Source organism: Thalassophryne amazonica, chromosome 6 (assembly GCF_902500255.1).
Source record: "Thalassophryne amazonica chromosome 6, fThaAma1.1, whole genome shotgun sequence".
In the NCBI taxonomy this organism is placed as follows: domain Eukaryota; kingdom Metazoa; phylum Chordata; class Actinopteri; order Batrachoidiformes; family Batrachoididae; genus Thalassophryne; species Thalassophryne amazonica.
The window spans coordinates 31,061,384-31,081,193 of NC_047108.1; the positions used below are offsets into that span (position 1 = coordinate 31,061,384).

The 19,810-nt window shown below is 40.0% G+C and overlaps 1 protein-coding gene across 1 annotated transcript; it reads left to right on the forward strand.

Moving 5' to 3' along the window:
* Positions 1–3: 3 nt before the first annotated feature.
* On the forward strand, positions 4–16,621 carry tssc4 (tumor suppressing subtransferable candidate 4). Its single transcript, XM_034171920.1, has 2 exons — positions 4–134; positions 15,036–16,621. Exon 2 carries the CDS (start codon positions 15,088–15,090, stop codon positions 16,081–16,083), a length of 996 nt encoding a protein of 331 aa, XP_034027811.1. The 5' UTR covers positions 4–134; positions 15,036–15,087; the 3' UTR covers positions 16,084–16,621.
* Positions 16,622–19,810: the final 3,189 nt, after the last annotated feature.

The window sequence follows — 19,810 nt, forward strand, 5'->3', positions numbered from 1 at the left end:
CGTGTTTGTTTTTTTTCCTGTTCTTTTTTTTAGCTAGTTGTTGCCACCAACATCAGCTAATGCTAAAATTAATATAAAATAGGTTTTTAATACTTCTGTATTTGGATCCAGAGTGTGAAACGACAGTGTAAACTGTAAGTAAAGAAATGAGTTCTTATCGATGCATTTGTAAATCCGTCACTGATGTCAGTTAGCATTAAGCTTTTTTTTAGCCTGATGGATCGCGACAGTCATCCATAAATATTTGGACGCTACAGAGTCATTTTAACTGTTTACCACATCATGTTGGATTTGAAAATAAATGATGACGTTAAGCTCAAAGTCAAGACTTTCAGCTTTGATGAAGTGACATTTTCATCCAAATCGAGTGTAGGAGAAAACACTTTCTTTCTGGTACTTTTCGTGGCATGATGTGTTACTGCTTTATTATTACGAAGTGTCTATTCAACGAGCCGGGATCGGCGATCAGCCTGAGCAATGTTAAAGGACGAGCCAAGCTTGCCGTATCGCCACCGACTATTCAACGAGCCGGGATTATTCACCGAGCTCCCAGGCTCGGTGAATAGCCTGCGCTAAGCTAATGGACGAGCCCGGCTTGTTGTATAGTGGTCGCCTTATTATTATTTAATTTACACGTGGGCAGGTAAAAAAAAAAAAAAAAAAAAGACTAATGATAAATATGGACTCTATTGGTAACTCTTTATATTATTTAGTTTAAAGGCCTGTCAATGTCATTAAATCAAGTTAACAATGAGCCACAGTGCAGAAGGTACCCGGTTCAAATCCTACCCTTGCCAGGAAGGGCATCCATCGTAAAATCTGTGCCAAGTCAACATGCAGATCCACCTTGGGTTTGCTGTGGTGACCCAGAGTGAAAACAAGGGAGCAGCCAAAGGGACTTACTAGTATGTGGGAGAAAAAATCACAGATGTTGTACATTCTTTTAAAATAAATAAATAAATTACTGAGCTCAAGCAACCTGAAAGACTAGATCTTCCACTCGGCACAAAGGAGCTCACGGTCCTTCACAAGTGTCATTCCTATTTTCCACCCAGCACAGTTATGGGCTTCAGAACTGATGCTGACGTACTTTCAAAACAAACATACTCGCACATTGTGTCCACTTAAAGACAGACTGAGCACTTGTAACTTATCTTTAAGAAGTGATGCAGGCAAAGCTGCAGAACTTTCATTTATTAAGGAATTTGTGAGTGAGGTCCATCTTAAAGGTCAGCTGAAACAGCACCTTACAGGCGCGGTGGTAGTGAACACTTCACACACAGCGGACGCAAGATGTTTTAAAGGATCTGTTATTCACATGGGTGTTAACTCAACTGTCATAGCAAGTTCATCATTAATGTCTCCGTACCCACACTCTGCACAGATCCATTCCTTTGCCAGATTTCAGTTGTATCCATTTTAGGCAGAAGAATGAGCCTCATCCACAGTCTACTTGTAATGACTCAGTGAGACTGGCTCTGCTGAGAATGCAGGGGGCTAAGAGAAGTGGCTGACCGATCAGTTGTTTAAAAAAGTTTCTTTACTTTTAGTGATATAAACATGCACATGGGATTCCTCTTCATGCTGCCATACATTTATAATGACATTTTTGTGTATTCATTGGTGCCAAGAATCAGTTTACAGTGTTTTTAGTTTGCTGTGTACGGTTGTATTTTGTAGCTGTTTCGCCCAGGTTTGTGTTTTGATCGTAACACTGGCCCAATATAAAACTGTCTTTGTTGCAAGTGAAAAGAAGGAACCCAAAAACATCTAAAAAAGACATCTCAGGTAGAAAAATCACGGAATTTCACTTTTAGTGTTTAAGATGCCGTTTTAATATGCGAGTTATATGCAGTAAGGGGGTAACGGTACATGTATTTGTATTGAACCGTTTCGGTACGGGACATTCGGTTCGGTACAGGGCTGTACACGGGTGAGTTTTTGTTGCGTGTGTTTACCGTAATTGCTGGACTATAGTGCGAACTGAATGTTAGCTGCACCCACCAATTTTAAAAAGAAAAAAGAAATTGTACATAATGAGGCCGCACTTGTCTATAAGCCATGGGTCTCCACGTTGCAACATGAGATGTTTACACAGAGAGATGTTAGACAGAAAGATTTTTTAACTTTTAATTAAATTTTTACCATAAATGCTTTTTTTCCCCTGTAGTGTTACACGTAAGTATTGACGTGCATGTCATCCAGTGCAATGCGCGCGGTGTCCCTGCTCCACACGAAGAACTGAGTAATTTTATAAATTTTTCTTGAGATTTCATCACGTGTGCAGCCAGAATTTCATGGAGGCTGTGGTAAATGAGACACTGCGACTTTTTCGAGTTGTTGCGCCAAGACAGAGAACGGGTTTGGAAGCGGGGTGGGGAGAAGGCTCTGCTCCGCTAACTGATCTGGCACAACTATGGCACAGAGCGACTTTTCTTCACTAAAACGAATGGGTGAGACCTTATATTTACACTGTGTGTGTGAATTCACACCACATGAGGAGCGCAGCTTTCAGGGAATCAACTGACATATTTGTTGTTTATTTGAGAACATTTTATTTAATTTAGTACCAGGCAGCAGCAGCACTTTGCAATTATTTTATTTTCCTGTTTGTATAATGTTACAATAAATTGTTGGTTTAAACAACAAGCAAATTTAGGTTTTGCATACTGTACCCAAAATGAACCGAACCGTGACCTCAAACCGAGGTATGTATTGAACCGTGATTTTTGTGTGATGTTACACCCCTAATATGTAGTCAGAATACTTTTGGTCCTTTAAAACTTAATGGGGCTTAAGCAAAAAGCTGTAATTGATATTCACTGTAGTTTTATTTGTGTAGCACAAATAAAAGCAGAATGTCTCAGTGGGCTTTATATTGTATGCATTATATGACATTGTGTATCTAGATTTATTAAATCGGAAGAACTGAAGGACAGAAATGTAGTGCCACAGTTCAGCCAGCATTACATAAGATAACCCAACAGGATGCAAAACATTACATTATCATTAGGATATGTTTTTTCTTGTCATGTGCTTCTGGTGTTTATGCGCACAAGTCACAATAATATGCATGAATGTACAACTGGATTTGAAACAGTTTATTTTTTAGTGATGGAAGCAGACCATGAATTTGTAGATCTCTGATGCTGGCTGATGGCAGAGATGGAAAAAGAGGATATTCCAAGCTACAAGAATGTCATTAATTGTATCCGCATGTCTTATCTCCTTGTGAACCTGGCTGACAAGACATGATGAGTGCAGGATTTTATTTTAACATTCCCAAAAATCCATGATTGTGTCTGAACACCCTGATTTCAGATCAGGAAGACATATACTCTACCAACACACACACCAAACATTACTTTCCTGACCAGATTTCCTATTAGTTCAGCTTCATCATTTCAAGTTGGATTGTACTATTTTTAAAGGCTTTATAAAGAAGAATACTACCAATTGCAGAGGCAGAACATAAATGTAAAAACAGGAGGGATTTATTGGGTAAGACCAGCTGTACATGTTCTTTTGGGGTGTTGGACCTCGGCAAGCATCCATCTCCTGAAAATGAGGACACAGGTTAGAGTCGGCCACTCCAGTAAGGTGTCAGTAAGATTATGCTCGGCAATTCCCCAAATCTGGATTAAATATATTTTCAAATTAAAGATGAAAGTCTATTCTATTATTTACTGTCAAATATGCTGAGCTCAACAGCTAAATGTTGTCATTGTCCAAATATTTATTGGCTTTAGGCAACACTAGGCATTTCACCAAAAAAAAGAATAAAGTGAAGTTGTTTGTAGGGATGGGTATCGAGAACCGGTTCCATTCGGGTATCGTTAAAGAAATGATTCGATCCACCGACATCAATAAGCTTTGTGCTTAACGATTCTGTTATCGGTCCTTCAGAGTGGCTGTTGTTTTGGCGGGTCTTTGTCAGGAAAATGATCATTTCTCTACATTGATTACAGACTCTGCAGCGGGTCCTTAATCAACTTTTCTGCAGCGCGGCTTTGCTTTGAATCTTGAACCAATCGAAGCGTGGTTCGCAGATTGAAGCAATGCTTCGGTCGATTGCTTCGTTTATTTCTTTCGCATTATTTACCTTTTCTATGTTAAACCGACCTGTTATGGTCTTCTGAAACAGCTGATAGATGTATTTTATAACTTAAAAACGGGAGCGATGCTAACGCGTTAGCATGTCTATGGCATTTTCAATGTTAAAAGTTAGCATTTAGCAATTGCAGCTGTCATCACGTTCGGGTGCATTTGTTTTCAAATTGTCATATTCCTTAAATTTATTTTTGCTTATACACTCAACAAAAATATAAACGCAACACTTTTGGTTTTGCTCCCATTTTGTATGAGATGAACTCAAAGATCTAAAACTTTTTCCACATACACAATATCACCATTTCCCTCAAATATTGTTCACAAACCAGTCTGAATCTGTGATAGTGAGCACTTCGCCTTTGCTGAGATAATCCATCCCACCTCACAGGTGTGCCATAGTAAGATGCTGATTAGACACCATGATTAGTGCACAGGTGTGCCTTAGACTGTCCACAATAAAAGGCCACTCTGAAAGGTGCAGTTTTATCACACAGCACAATGCCACAGATGTCGCAAGATTTGAGGGAGCGTGCAATTGGCATGCTGACAGCAGGAATGTCAACCAGAGCTGTTGCTCGTGTATTGAATGTTCATTTCTCTACCATAAGCCATCTCCAAAGGCATTTCAGAGAATTTGGCAGTACATCCAACCAGCCTCACAACCGCAGACCACGTGAAACCACACCAGCCCAGGACCTCCACATCCAGCATGTTCACCTCCAAGATCGTCTGAGACCAGCCACTCGGACAGCTGCTGAAACAATCGGTTTGCATAACCAAAGAATTTCTGCACAAACTGTCAGAAACCGTCTCAGGGAAGCTCATCTGCATGTTCATCGTCCTCATCGGGGTCTCGACCTGACTCCAGTTCGTCGTCGTAACCGACTTGAGTGGGCAAATGCTCACATTCGCTGGCGTTTGGCACGTTGGAGAGGTGTTCTCTTCATGGATGAATCCCGGTTCACACTGTTCAGGGCAGATGGCAGACAGCGTGTGTGGCGTCGTGTGAGTGAGCGGTTTTCTGATGTCAATGTTGTGGATCGAGTGGCCCATGGTGGCGGTGGGGTTATGGTATGGGCAGGCGTCTGTTATGGACGAAGAACACAGGTGCATTTTATTGATGGCATTTTGAATGCACAGAGATACCGTGATGAGATCCTGAGGCCCATTGTTGTGCCATACATCCAAGAACATCACCTCATGTTGCAGCAGGATAATGCACGGCCCCATGTTGCAAGGATCTGTACACAATTCTTGGAAGCTGAAAATGTCCCAGTTCTTGCATGGCCGGCATACTCACCGGACATGTCACCCATTGAGCATGTTTGGGATGCTCTGGACCGGCGTATACGACAGTGTGTACCAGTTCCTGCCAATATCCAGCAACTTTGCACAGCCATTGAAGAGGAGTGGACCAACATTCCACAGGCCACAATTGACAACCTGATCAACTCTATGCGAAGGAGATGTGTTGCACTGCATGAGGCAAATGGTGGTCACACCAGATACTGACTGGTATCCCCCCCCAATAAAACAAAACTGCAACTTTCAGAGTGGCCTTTTATTGTGGACAGTCTAAGGCACACCTGTGCACTAATCATGGTGGCTAATCAGCATCTTGATATGGCACACCTGTGAGGTGGGATGGATTATCTCAGCAAAGGAGAAGTGCTCACTATCACAGATTTAGACTGGTTTGTGAACAATATTTGAGGGAAATGGTGATATTGTGTATGTAGAAAAAGTTTTAGATCTTTGAGTTCATCTCATACAAAATGGGAGCAAAACCAAAAGTGTTGCGTTTATATTTTTGTTGAGTGTATTTTAATAATCTAATGATTATTATATACAATTTTAGAGAAAGAGACAAAAAGAACCTGAATAGAAACACAACAGAAAATATATAATAGCAACTAACATAAATAAATAAATAAATAAATAAATACATACATACATACAGAAATAAACGCTTCCTGTGAACACCTAGTGACACTCACACCTCCATTTCATCCCTGTTTTGTTTTGGTCAAACCATATTTTCAGTTTGTTAATTTCTTCAGTGATTTCCTCCAGAACTATCTGCCAAACTAGAAACTGCTGCATCCTAGTAAGAGCAGAATACTACTGGAATGAATCCGAATAAGGAAAGTTGTATTTTTTTTTCCTTCACTAAATGGATGCTGTACTCACTCCAGTTTATTGTCTGGAATAGTCCCAGATTGCATTTCAGAGCTTCTAGAATTGAAACATTTTCGTGCAGGTGGTGTTGGGGGGTAATTTTGGGTTTCAGCTTTTTTTGTTTTTCACCACTTTCATCCCTGAATATGAGTTGTGATTCACTTTTGTGCGGATTAAAGTTACTAACTGGGACTCCTGTCTTGTTGCGAGAAAGAAACGAGAATCATCCTCCGTTCTGTTCACGCAGCTCCAAACGTTGCGCGGCTCTCTGACAAGTCAAGATAGAACGATAGAATTCAGTTTGAATTAATAACTTCAAAGCGAAACACAGTTTTGTTTATTTTTATTTATGTCCAGAAATCAAGGATACAGTGACTAATTTCATATTTTTTTACTTTAAGACTCAAGGAAATGCATAGAAAACCTGTAAAGCCTACTTTTAGTACAAAATTCACGAGGTATCAATAAGGGAATCGATAAGGAATCGGATCGATAAGCAGAATCGATAATGGCATCGATATCGATAAAACCTTATCAATACCCATCCCTAGTTTGTCATTATCATATCTGATTTTCTTTCAAATTGGTGATCTCCTTCTCCACATTTTGATCAAATTTCAGCAGTTGTGTCATCTACATATCTGTTTTTGTTTTGTTTTTTAATGAATGAATGCAAGTGCTTTGTATTATATTTTGACAGATATATTAAATCCGAAAAGTTTGGATCAAACTATAACCAAACAGCACAGTAGGAAGTGTGATATTTGAGCAGAATAACAGCTTATTGATCTCTATATAACCATCAGCCACAGTATGAAGTCATGGGAAAGACTAGTATAATGTAGGCTTAGAGAAGCAATGTGGTTTCATTGCAAGAAAGAGCACTACATATGTAATGTTTACTCTAACAGTGCTGATGGAGAAGTATTGAGAAGGCCAGAAGGAGTTTCATTTTGTGTTTGTGGACTTAAAGAAAGCTTATGACAGGGTGCCAAGAGAAGAGTTGTGATATTGCATGAGGAAGTCTGGAATGGCAAAGTATTTGAGGGTGGTGTAGGATATGTACAAGGTCAGTGTGACATTGGTGAGATGTGCAGTAGGAATGACAGACTCATCCAAGGTAGAGGTGGGATTACACCTTGAATGCATCTGAGCCCTTTCTTGTTTGTAATGGTGATGGACAGGTTGACGGACAAGATTAGACAGGTGTCTCAGTGGACTTTGATGTTTGCAGATAACATTGTGATCTGTAGAGAGAGCAAGTTGAGACTAGCCTGGAGACATGGAGATAAGCTTTGGACAGAACAGTTATTAGGAGCAAGACTGAGTACGTGTGTGGATGAGAGGGAGCCCAATGGACTAGTGCAGTTACAAGGAATAGAGGTGGTTAAGGTAGATGAGTTTAAATACTTGGGGTCAACTATCCAAAGTAATGGAGAGTGTGGTGAAGAAGAGTGTGCAAGCAGGGTGAGGTGGATAGAGAAAGGTGGCAGGAGTGATTTGTGACAAAAGGTTATCTGCAAGAGTGAAGGGGAAGGTTTACAAGACAGTAGTGAGACCAGTGATGTTGTATAGCTTAGAGATGGCTGCACTAACAAAAGGACAGGTGGCAGAGCTGGAGGTGGCAAAGCTGAAGATGCTGCAATTTTCATTGCAGGGCTCAAAATTGCCATTTGCCCCCTGGCCCGGCCGCGATTTGGCCCACTTTCAGGCCACTACGGGCCAGTACAATTTATAAAATGATAGGGCTTCTACAAATATTCACAAAATTCTATTTATTTTACCTTTTTTTCCGGCGGCAAAGTCAAATTTTTCCACATCTATGCAGTGGTGGACACAGCTAACCTAAAATATAGCTTCAATAACCATTAAACCGCTAACTGAAAAGTTAACTTTCATAACGCTAAACCGCTAACTTTTAGCATTGGCTTGGTCGCAACCACATCGGATTGTACTGTCGGTTACTGATAAGTGTCGCAGGGGCTGCTGGGCATGTGATTTTTAATTTTTATTTATTTATTTAATTTTTTTTATGTTGAACTGTTTTGTGTGAGGCCCCTTGAGATGGCTTTTGATGTGATTTGGCACTTTATAAGATGATTAAATTGAAATTGAATTGAAACTGAACAACATTTTATTGATACATAAAGTAAATAAATGTGAAATTGGTTACTGGATCCTTAAACTCTGGACATAATAAACTCTACATGGTGGATCCTTGATCTCTGGACATAAATGGGAATAAACAAAATCTGTAGTTTTTGTCAAAAGCATTTCCTTTCAGACATTATTGGCATGAATGTCTTTCCTTACATCTGAGCTGAGCTCTTACAGGTGGCTCTGCTGCACGTCAGGATGTAATTTATAAAGAATGCAGGCCGTCTCATTTTGGGATGAAAAAACATTTTAGTCGATTGTAGTTTATTGTCCGTATTACGTTTGTAAAGAGGTGTCATTTTATTTAAAGCGACAATTCGTTTTGAAGTTATTCATTCTGACCAGACTATCTCAGCAGAGAGCCACACAGCATTTGGAGCTGTGTGAACGGAACGGAGGACGATTCTTGTTTCTTGACTGCAACAAGACATGAGTCCCAGTTAGTGACTTTAATCCACGCAAAAGTGACTCACGATATTTTAATGGCTTTGAGAGGGGTTAAGAAGCGGACTTGCCACTTCTGAAGAGCAGCGAATCAAAGAACCAACGAGCCAGTGGATTGAAGCATTGCTTCATTGGTTCACGCTTCAAAGTGGAGTCGTGCTGCAGAAACGGTTGATTACAGACCCTGCAGTGGGTCTGTAATCAATACAGAGGAATGATCATTTTCCCAACAAACACTCGCAAAAACAACGGCCACTCTGAAAGACAGATAAGGGAATTGTTACGCACAAAGACTATTGATATCGGTGAATCAAATCATTTCTTAACGATATTCGAAAAGAACCGGTTCTCAATGCCTAACCCTAGAAGTGAGCGCCTTGTATGGCAGCACCCTGGCTTATGTGAGGCATTATTGTAAAGCGCTTTGTGCTTCTGATGCAGATGGAAAAGTGCTGTATAAATGCAGTCCATTTACCATTTCTTTCGACTCTATGTTGCAACAAAGCAGCGCTTGTGTGCTTTGACTTATGAACTGGAAGTGTTAGCTAGCTCTCTGCATTCATGAACAGGAACTAACATGTATGATTTTAGAGTTTACAAACATTTCTGACAGTTAAATTTACTCACTTTACCAGCAAAAAAAAAAAAAGTTAGCGGACTGAAAGTTAGTGGAAATAAATATAGTGGAAGCTAATTGGTCCGCTGATGGTTTTCAAAGTTAGCTGAAAAGCTAATCCGCTCACAAAAACGTTACGTTTGCTAATTAGCGGTGAGCAGATTAGCAGAACTGTGCTCACCACTGCATCTATGTGTCATCAAACTTCAGCGAATCCGCCATGTTTGTTTTTGTCTTGCACCATGCTCACACAGAGTCTCGCACATGGTCCGTTGAGGAAACGAGATATCAGGTCAAAGAAATATATGTTGTCCATGCGTGAAGTGTGCATTGAACAGGGTTATTCAAGAGAATATAGTTCAGTGTAATTTCCCCCACTTTTTTCTCCCCTCCCTTTTCTCCACAATTCCCATTAATATAGCATACATTAGAATCCATTAATGCTCCACCCCCAAACAGTTGGTGGCGGTAGTACACCGTGTTGGTTTGCAAACCGCCAATAAACTCGAAAGAAGTAGTAGTAGTGGAGCATGCATTTGGCCTTTTCCGTTACCGATCTTCACCAATCTTCATGAGCATCTTTAAGTTCTTGGTGCAGGAAGCTGCAGGAAACAGTGAATATGCAAAAACAACGCTTTGAATGAATTAAACGCTAATATGTTAAATTACAACCACCCAAACTCAGACAACAGCGAGGAAAAAGATCAGTTCCATCTTAAAAATTCATTCACAACACTTAAATGGTAAGTAAAATGTAAAATAACTTAAACCAGTAAATGCATGCTCGGTCAGTTCCAACTTAAAAACTACATGAAAATTTGAAACAAAAATAACAGGTTAAATAGTAACAATTTAACACTTTTAATTGTATTCTGCACAAGTGTTATTAACGTGCTCAACAATAAATAACGTAAATAAGTAACAGAAGAAGTTATGTACAAAGTAACTTCAAACATAAACACGTTCAAACAAAAACTGAAATGCAACAAACTTGTAAACTAATGGCAATTTTGTGCAGTCTTAGTGTTCATTAATTTCAGCCTTAGAATACACCACATTGCAAGAAATTGCATCAAAATTAAAAAAAAAATTCAGCGACTGTAGTTTGCATTGCACACGTATGCCTGCGCTAGTAGAATTTTGGTGGGGCCAGTAACTTCTCGAAGGTATTTTTTGCCACTAGTTTTTTGCCCTGTGGGCAGTGGTGAAAAGTGAGCAATGTCTAGCCCTGCATTGGGGGTGACAAGGATGGATGGGATTATGAGTGAACATATCAGAGGGACAGCTCAAGTCAGATGGATTGGAGACAAAGTCAGAGAGGCAAGATTCAGATGTTTTGGACATGTGCAGGAGGAACACAGGGTATTTAGGGAGAAGGATGCTGAGGATGGAGTCACCAGGCAGGAGGAGAAGAGAGAGGCCAAAGAGCAGGTTTACGGATGTGCTGAGGGAGGACATGCAGGTGGTTGGCATGACGGAGGAAGATGCAGAGGACAGGGTGAGATGGAACGATTGATCTACTGTGGTGACCCCTACCGGGAGCAGCTGAAAGAAGAAGAAAACCTCTATAGAATCAGTGACGGTACCAATCAAGAAATGCAGCGTGGACACAGTGCCAGGCATAAGACTTGTTGACTGCTCCCCCTTTTTTTCTGAACAGTATTTGCGACGTTTGAGTGTCTTGTTTTCATAAGCAACTATCAAAGCTACACTATGCACTAAAGACCTTAGTGGCTGAAATGTGTTAGCGTGATTTTAAATAGCCATGAGTTGTTAAAAGTTGGGGTTTTTGTTGTTGTTTTGTTTTTTGTTTGTTTTACTTCCTGATTGCTTGAGATGGTTTCAGGAAGTTTTAATTAATAGTGAACAAAGGTCCAGATTGTTACCAGAACTCAGACTTTGCCTCTGTCATGGACAAAAAAAGAAAACTTAAATTCAAAGATACTTTTTTCCTCGGTTCTCAGGAGGATATGTAAAGTGCACCTATATGAATTTTCCCTTTGGTGTGACTTTTTGATTTCATTAAGCTAATTGGTAGTGTAGACTCATCATCCTGCAGGAGCGAGTGGTCTGAGAGATGTCAGAGCAGCATGTCGTGCTTTTAGACTAACCTTGTGTCTGAAACCGCCACCACAGGAGAAAATTTAATTCATTTCTCGTAGCCTCTCGTTTGGCACTTGTGGTTGCCACATCCGCCTGTCGATTTGGCACAAGTTGTGAGAACAACTAGTTAGGGAGGGAGGGAGTGAAACACTGAAAGAAGGGTTGAGAAGAGTGTGATTGGAGTGAGCGACTTTCTTCAGCTAAACCAAAACAGTGAATTGAAGAAATGTTATTTTGTGATTGTTTCATGACAGTTATGTTGTAGAGTGCAAATAAACATGGACACCCCGCTGCACAAGCTTTGGCCATGACATGCTTAAGCAGCGCTGCACATTGTGTGGCCCAAGAGCCATATTGGAACTTCATGTTTTGGTCTGCAATAGCAATTGACAAGCTCTGAGGAAATTAACAAATTACTCCTAAGTAGGGATGGGTATTGATAAGATTTTATCGATGCCATTATTGATTCTGCTTATCGATCCGATTCCTTATCGATTTCCTTATCGATACCGCTTGTGAATTTTGTACTAAAAGTAGGCTTTACAGGTTTTCTGTGTATTTCATTGAGTCTTAAAGTAAATAAATATGAAATTGGTCACTGTATCCTTGATCTCTGGACATAGATAAAAATAAACAAAACAGTGTTTCGCTTTGAAGTTATTAATTCCGACTGGACTCTATCATTCTAACTTGACTTGGCAGAGAGCCGCGCAGCGTTTGGAGCTGTGTGAACATAACGCAGGATGATTCTTGTTTCTTTCTCGCAACAAGACAGGAGTCCCAGTTAGTAACTTTAATCCGCACAAAAGTGACTCACAATTTCACATATTCAGGGATGAAAGTGGTGAAAAACAAAAAAAAGCTGAAACCGAAAATTACCCCCAAACACCACCTGCATGAAAATCTGGGACTATTTCAGACAATAAACTGCAGTGAGTGCAGCATCCATTTTGGTGAGAAAAAAAAAAAAAGAACTTTTCTTATTCAAATTCATTCCAGTAGTATTCTGCTTTTACTAGGATGCAGCAGTTTTCTAGCTTGGCAGATAGTTCTGGAGGAAATCACTGGAGAAATGACCGAAACAAACTGTCATTAAACTTAAATAAGACAGGGATGAAATGGAGGTGTAAGAGTCACTAGGTGTTCACAGGAAACATTTATTTCTGTTTGTATTTATTTATATATGTTCATTGTTAGTTGGTTTTATATTTTCTGTTGTGTTTTTATTCAGGTTCTTTTTGTCTCTTTCTCTAAAATTGTATGATAATCATTAGATTAGTTATTATTACTATTATTGTTGTTTATTAATATATAAACAAAAATAAATTTAAAAAATATTGCAATTTGTAATACATTTGACTCTTTACGACAACAAACGCTTGACAGCTGCAACTGCTTAATGCTAACTTGAACATTGAAAATGCCATAGACATGCTAATGTGTGAGCATCGCTCCCGTTTTTAAAATACATCTATCAACTGTTTCAGAAGACCATAACAGATCGGTTTAACATAAAAAACGTAAATAATACTCACAGCCATATGCTCTTTAGGGTTTTAGCGGGGGAAAGCGAAAGAAAAAAATTAATCAACGAAGCACTGCTTCGATCTGCGAATCACTGCTTTGATTGGTTCAAGGTTCAAAGCAAAGCCATGCTGCAGAAAAGTTGATTACAGACCCGCTGCAGGGTTTGTAATGAATGTAGAGAAATTATAATTTTCCTGACAAACACCCCCAAAAACAACAGCCACTCTGAAGGACCGATAAGGGAATTGTTAAGTAAAAAGGTTATTGATGTCGGTGGATCGAACCATTTCTTAACGATACCCGAAAGGAACCGGTTCTCGATACCCATCCCTACTCCTAAGCAGATGAAAGAGTAGCTTTTTTTATAATTATTATTTAGAAATTTTATTTTGGATTTAGAATGTTTCTTTTTCAAGTAAAATATCATTTAGACAATTGTAATTGCCCTTTGCCCTCTATCCAGGTTAGTTTGTGGTCTTTCAAAGGAAAGAATTTGAGGACCTGTTGTGTATTAAGGGGGGAAGAACATTTCAGTTTTTACAGGGGTCCAAAGTTGAAGTTGCTCTAATTTTTGTAAAAAAAAACAAAAAAACTGATGCAGATTATTGGTTGCATTAATAGGGTTTTAAAAAGGAATCGTTTGAACCATGTGTCATGCTTAGTTATCACACGGTGTAACATATTTAATAACCAGGTTAGTCCCATTGAGATCAAGATCTCTTTTACAAGGGAGACCAGGACAATTGCAGAGATTCCAATTCACCTAACCTGCATGTCTTTAAATGTGGTAGGAAACCGGAGTGGCTGTAGGAAGCTCACACAGACACGGGGGGAACATACTCGTACAAACTCCACACAGAAAGGATGGGAAGTGATCCCACAACCTTCTTGCTGTGAGGCATCAGGGCTAAACACTAAGCCACCGTGCTGCTTGTGTGTACTGAGCTAGACTGAGAAATTCATATTTATACTGCATAAATAGTAATAATAAAATAATAAAATCCCTGCTGCAGTGTGTGAAAACCTGGTGAAAAACTACAGGAAACGTTTGACCTCTGTAATTGCAAACAAAGGCTACTGTACCAAATATGAACATTGATTTTCACGGGTGTTCAAATACGTATTTGCAGCAGTAACATACAAATAAATAATTTTAAAAAATCATACATTGTGATTTCTGGATTTATTTTTTTTTAGATTATGTCTCTCACAGTGGACATGCACCTAAGATGATTTAGGTTTTAATTTCAGACCCCTCCATGATTTCTAAGTGGGAGAACTTGCAAAATTGCAGGGTGCTCAAATACTTATTTTCCTCACTGTATATCATGTCAAATCACAACAAAGCTGCCTCAAGGTACTTCACATGAGTATGGTGTAGGTCCGTCAGGAAGTATTTTGCTGTTTCTCTTCTACAAATGGGCGATTCTATGGTAACGGAATTACAGTCTGAGCTAATCTGTCATGGTTAGATGTCATATGTCCAGATTTTGCTGCTGTTGTAATTCCGTTGCCATAGAATTGCCCAAACTTCATGTTACAAGTTCACTGACAAGACACGGGGTTAAAGAATGTCTCTTATGAGATACACTGCAAAACGTGGGCGCTTTTGCACTTCCTGTGAGAACTTGTCGAACAAAAATCTGAACCTGTATGTTTACATTTTCACCTAAACTAAATATTCACTAATAGTGTTCAAATGTTTACTGTACATTTCACAACATATTACCTTTATAGTTTCTCTCTCGTACATGCACACAGAGCGAGCGTTTTCCAGAACAACTCCTAGTTTTCACACTGTTCTCTACCTTAAAACTTCTCATTGTAATAATAATTTCATCATAATTAATTTTTGTTTGTCTTATTATTAACCAACATGACCCCTTTGTTGCCCTTCCAGGTTGCTGGTTGAGCTTCTGCGTTTTCACACAAGCACATGCAGTCAGGAGAACATGAGTGACCTTGACAAACTACCAGCGAGTGCAGATGTCGCTGTGACAGATGACCTCACAGCAGGTGGTGATGTTGAGCCTGAAGCGTTCCCAGAGAGCTCACCCTCTGTCCCACAAGTAGATGAACATAATTCATCAGATGATGAAGATGATGGGGAAGTTGAGATTGCTGTTCCCGCTGCAGCGCAGAGAGTCGGGACTTCTTTCTGTTTGAAGGGGGGGAGCGCTGGTTTCTCGTCTCGCAGTCACTGTATCTTTGACAGCTTGGACACTGTAGCCAAGCTGACAGCTTCTGGTCTGGAGCAGGTAGATGGCGTGTTTGCTCGGCCTTTACCTCCAGTCAACAAGAAGTCACGCCAGTCTCCATCTATCTGCAGTAGGCCGCTGCCCACAGAAAAAAGAGCTGTACCAGACTACATGGTGCATCCAGAGCGCTGGACCTACTATAACTTGGAGGACGTGGCAGAGACAAGTGACCGCTCCAACAGCAGGGTGGCTCATCAGTTCTTGGCCAGTCTAAAGAGGAAAAATGAGCAAGAGCCTGAAACTGTTCCAAACACCTGTAGCCCTCAACAGAAAATGATCTTCTCTAGGCCCAGCCGGCCAGGGAAGGAACAGTCTGCTGAAAAGCTGTCGGCTGTTAAAGACAACAAGAAAGGGATGCATCTCAGCCACCTGGAGGAAGAGGAGGATGAGGAAGTGGCAGGCAAGGAGAGAGAGGAGGCCACAACAATTAATGAGTGCAGATACAAAGATATTGACAAGACCAAACAAAAAGAAGACTGTATTAATCATGAAGAGCAGGAGGATGACTTACAAAAAGTGGCAACGACTGTCAGACAACCAGATGAAACAGAAAACAAAAGGGGGCAACCAAAAAAGGATCCAGAGGAGGATGAGGGAAAGAAGAAAGAACAGGCCAGCACTGGGTTTGTTTCCTTTAGGAAGATGAACCAGAAGAACTACAGGAGAGGTTCAGAGCATGGTGACGCTTGAGGACAGCTAGCTGGGCCAACGCGACAAACGTCTGGACAAAGTGTGCTGTCGGTGTTTGAAAACATCTTGGAAATTAATAAGTTTTAAGAAAATAGGAAATGCAACTTTGCTGTACTCTAATTATTTAGCTAAAATCAGTTGCTAGTTTGGTTTTGTAGTCATATACTAACATATGCAGACAGTTGTGTGTCTGCTTACAGAGCAGTGCTACATACAGCACCAGAACGATAAGCCAGAGGGTTTCACCTCTTACTCTCTTTTTATCAGGTTTTCCTGTGTGCTGAAATTCATTTCCATTCTTGGCCTATTTTAGATGGGATTCATTATATGTGTCCACATACATGTTAATCAAAATATTGTACACGTCGGGTCTAACTCTCTGTGTGTGTGTTTGTTTCTGGATGTATTTGGAAAATGCCACTGAAGTTTAATTAAAAAATATTGTAAGTTGTATTTGCAGCTGTGCTGCTCTGTGCACATCTGATCCTTCAACAGAGTATATCCTCATTAGTACTGGCTGGGAGACCTGCTTTGGAAAACCACAAGCTGCACATGTTTCTCCATGCACAAATAGAGTTGCATCATGAGAAGTAATAATAGTAATAACAGTGACAATTGTAATAAACTATATGTAGGGTTGAATGTTTTTTCATTAATGTCAGTATAAAAAGTCCTGTTTGAAATGTCTCAACAAAACTGAAATGTTTATGTTGGCACAAGTAGGAAGCAACCCCAAAGAGGGACAGATCATTCAGAGTCCATAATGACAAAGTCAGGAAACGCATGGAGCAGTACCTACAGTGTTGGTACTGCCCCATGTTTGACGATTGTGCTGTGACCTCTAAAAGAAATTCATGAAAATTGTTTTCATCAGCACAGAGCATCCAGAATGCTGAGCTTCCTTTTAATGTCATCTGGTGCAATATCAGGTTTTGCTTTGATGTCATGTGGCAAAAATTTATAATTACTTTTTGAGGACCACAGTGTAAATAGGTTTTTACTTTCTTGTGTTATCCTCAGCATTTATCTCATGTGGCAGTATGTTGTTGTTTTCTGTTTTAAATGCCAAATCAGTTAATCAAAAGTAAAGTGACAATTTACTTTTACCCATTTACTTCAGTCAGTTACTTTGGCAGGGGTGGTAGCCAAGTGGTTAATGCGCTTGATTTCAGTGCAGAAGGTTCCTGATTCAAATCCCACCCCTGACACATTTCTCCATGTAATGTGGAGTTGCGTCAGGAAGGGCATCCGGCGTAAAACCTGTGCCAATTCAAATCAAATCAATTTTATTTATATAGCACCAAATCACAACAAACAGTTGCCCCAAGGCGCTTTATATTGTAAGGCAAAAGCCATGCAATAATTACAGAAAAACCCCAACGGTCAAAACGACCCCCTGTATCAAATGCAGCACTGAGATCGAACAGCAACAGAACCGTAGTGGTGTCCGAATCCATTGTAAGCAGATCATTCACCACTTTAGTGAGAGCCGTCTCTGTGGAATGATATTTTCTAAAAGCAGACTGCAGTGGCTCAAAGAGATTATTCTCAGTAAGATAGTCTATGAGCTGCCGAGACACCACTTTTTTCCAGAATTTTAGAGAAAAATGATAGATTTGATATCGGCCAATAAGTTTGTCAATACACTAGGGTCAAGATTAGGTTTCTTAAGTAATGGTTTAATCACTGCAGATTTGAAACATTTAGGAACAGATCCAGAATTTAAAGAAAGATTAATAATTTCCAGCACAGTCGGCCCAAGAGTGGCCCACAGGTCCTTAAACAGTTTTGTTGGTATAGGATCAAATAAACAGGTTGTGCTTTTTGTTGACATTACAAGTTTTGTCAGCATGCCTAGTGAGATACTATCAAATTCTGTAAATCTAGGTAATACCTCAGTAGTGGCACCCACCTCAATAGCAGGGTGTAGTGATGGGGTTAAGGCATGCCGGGATATGTTTAACCTGATGTCTTATATTTTCTTCCCAAAGTAATCCAGGAAATCTTGTACTGTAAAAGGAGAGCGAACTACAGGTGGTTGTCCATGCATAAGTGTTGCCACCGTGTCGAACAAGAACTTTTGAGTTATGCTTGTTTTTGTTGATCAAATCAGAGTAGTAAATCTGCTTTGTAGCCAATAATGCATGCTTATAGTCTGATAGCATCACACCACGCAAGGTGAAATACTTATAATTTTGAACGACGCCATTTCCGTTGTAGTCCTCTTGCTTCATGCTTGAGGTTACACAGATAATCATTAAACCAAGGTGACTGTGATTTGGGGGAGCGCGGTTTTAACAGGTGGTGCAGTCATGTTGAGTGTAGTTTTGAGCACTGAGTTTAAACTATCCACAAGTCTGTCTACTGATTGGGTATTTGTCAAATGTGAAACTAAGACATCAGGTAGTCTAGCTTTGAGTTCAGTCTTAGTTGAGTTTATGCATCGCTGTAATGATATATAAGGTTGTTCCACTAAACACGGCAGCGAAACTGTAAACTTAGTGAGTGATCAGACACCACTGATGTAAGAGTCATGATGTCAATATTCGTGACAGCAATACCACGTGCGAGAACCAGATCCAGGGTATTTCCACTAATGTGTGTCGAATTCCGAATGCATTGCCGAAATCCTAATGCAACCACAATTTCCATAAATGATTTGCAGAGGGGATCAGAAGGCTTATTTATATGAATGTTAAAGTCACCAATGATCAGAATGTTATCTACACTAGTTGAAAAGCTAGAGATGAACGCACCAAATTCATCTAAGAATTCAGAATAAGGGCAAGGAGGCCTGACAAAGTAATACAACTGATTTTTATTCTTCTGATCTTGGCAATGTGTAATATCCTGAGCAGAGCGGAGAATCAGATGCTCAAATGAGTGATATTTGTAACCCCCAACAGTTAATAAGCTAAACCTAGATTTATAAATAAGAGCAACACCCCCGCCTTGCTTCGCATCACGAGGGACGTGACTAAATGTATATGCTGGTGGGCAGGCCTCATTTAAGGGGAGGACAGCTGTAGGTTTAAGCCAGGTTTCACATAGCCCAATCATATCTAAGTGATGATCAATAATTACATCATTGATCAACAATGATTTTGATGAGTGACCTCATGATAACGAGACCCAGACTAAGGTCCTCAGTGGGGTTGACAGTTGAACTGTTTGGATTTAGGGGTGTTTCCAGAGTAGCATATATAAGATGCCTAGACGTAGGTTTAGGTTTAAGACATTCCACGTGCATTGTAGGTAGCAGACACGAAATCTTTGCTATTGCTGGAACAACCACTGGGCCATCCTCAAGTTCAACATCATCCAATATAGTAATGGGTATTAAGTTTGGAAAGCATATCCCTCTATGATTTTTATGGACACGACTACAGAAGCAAGCCACAGTCTCAACTTCTTGAAATTCCCTCCCTGGCAAATAAACTGCACTATCACCATAGTGGATTTTCTGCACTAAATTCCCCGCTAAGCTAATGGATTCCACACCCACATTTGTCACAAGCCTTGCAGGATCTCTAATCACCTGCTCCGTGGCCTGCTGTAGATCAACATGCAGATCCACCTTCGATTTGCTGTGGCGACCCCGAGTGCAAACAAGGGAGCAGCCAAAGGGACTTGCTTACTTCAATCAGTTATTTCATGAAGTTAGTGTGAATTTTAATGCCATGGTTTTTTGGTTACTTTTATTAAGAGCCCATATTTGTAAGAGTCA

Bases quoted from the DNA above. Each gene is read 5' to 3' on its own strand.
- tssc4 (XM_034171920.1), top strand. From the start codon at position 15,088: ATGAGTGACCTTGACAAACTACCAGCGAGTGCAGATGTCGCTGTGACA.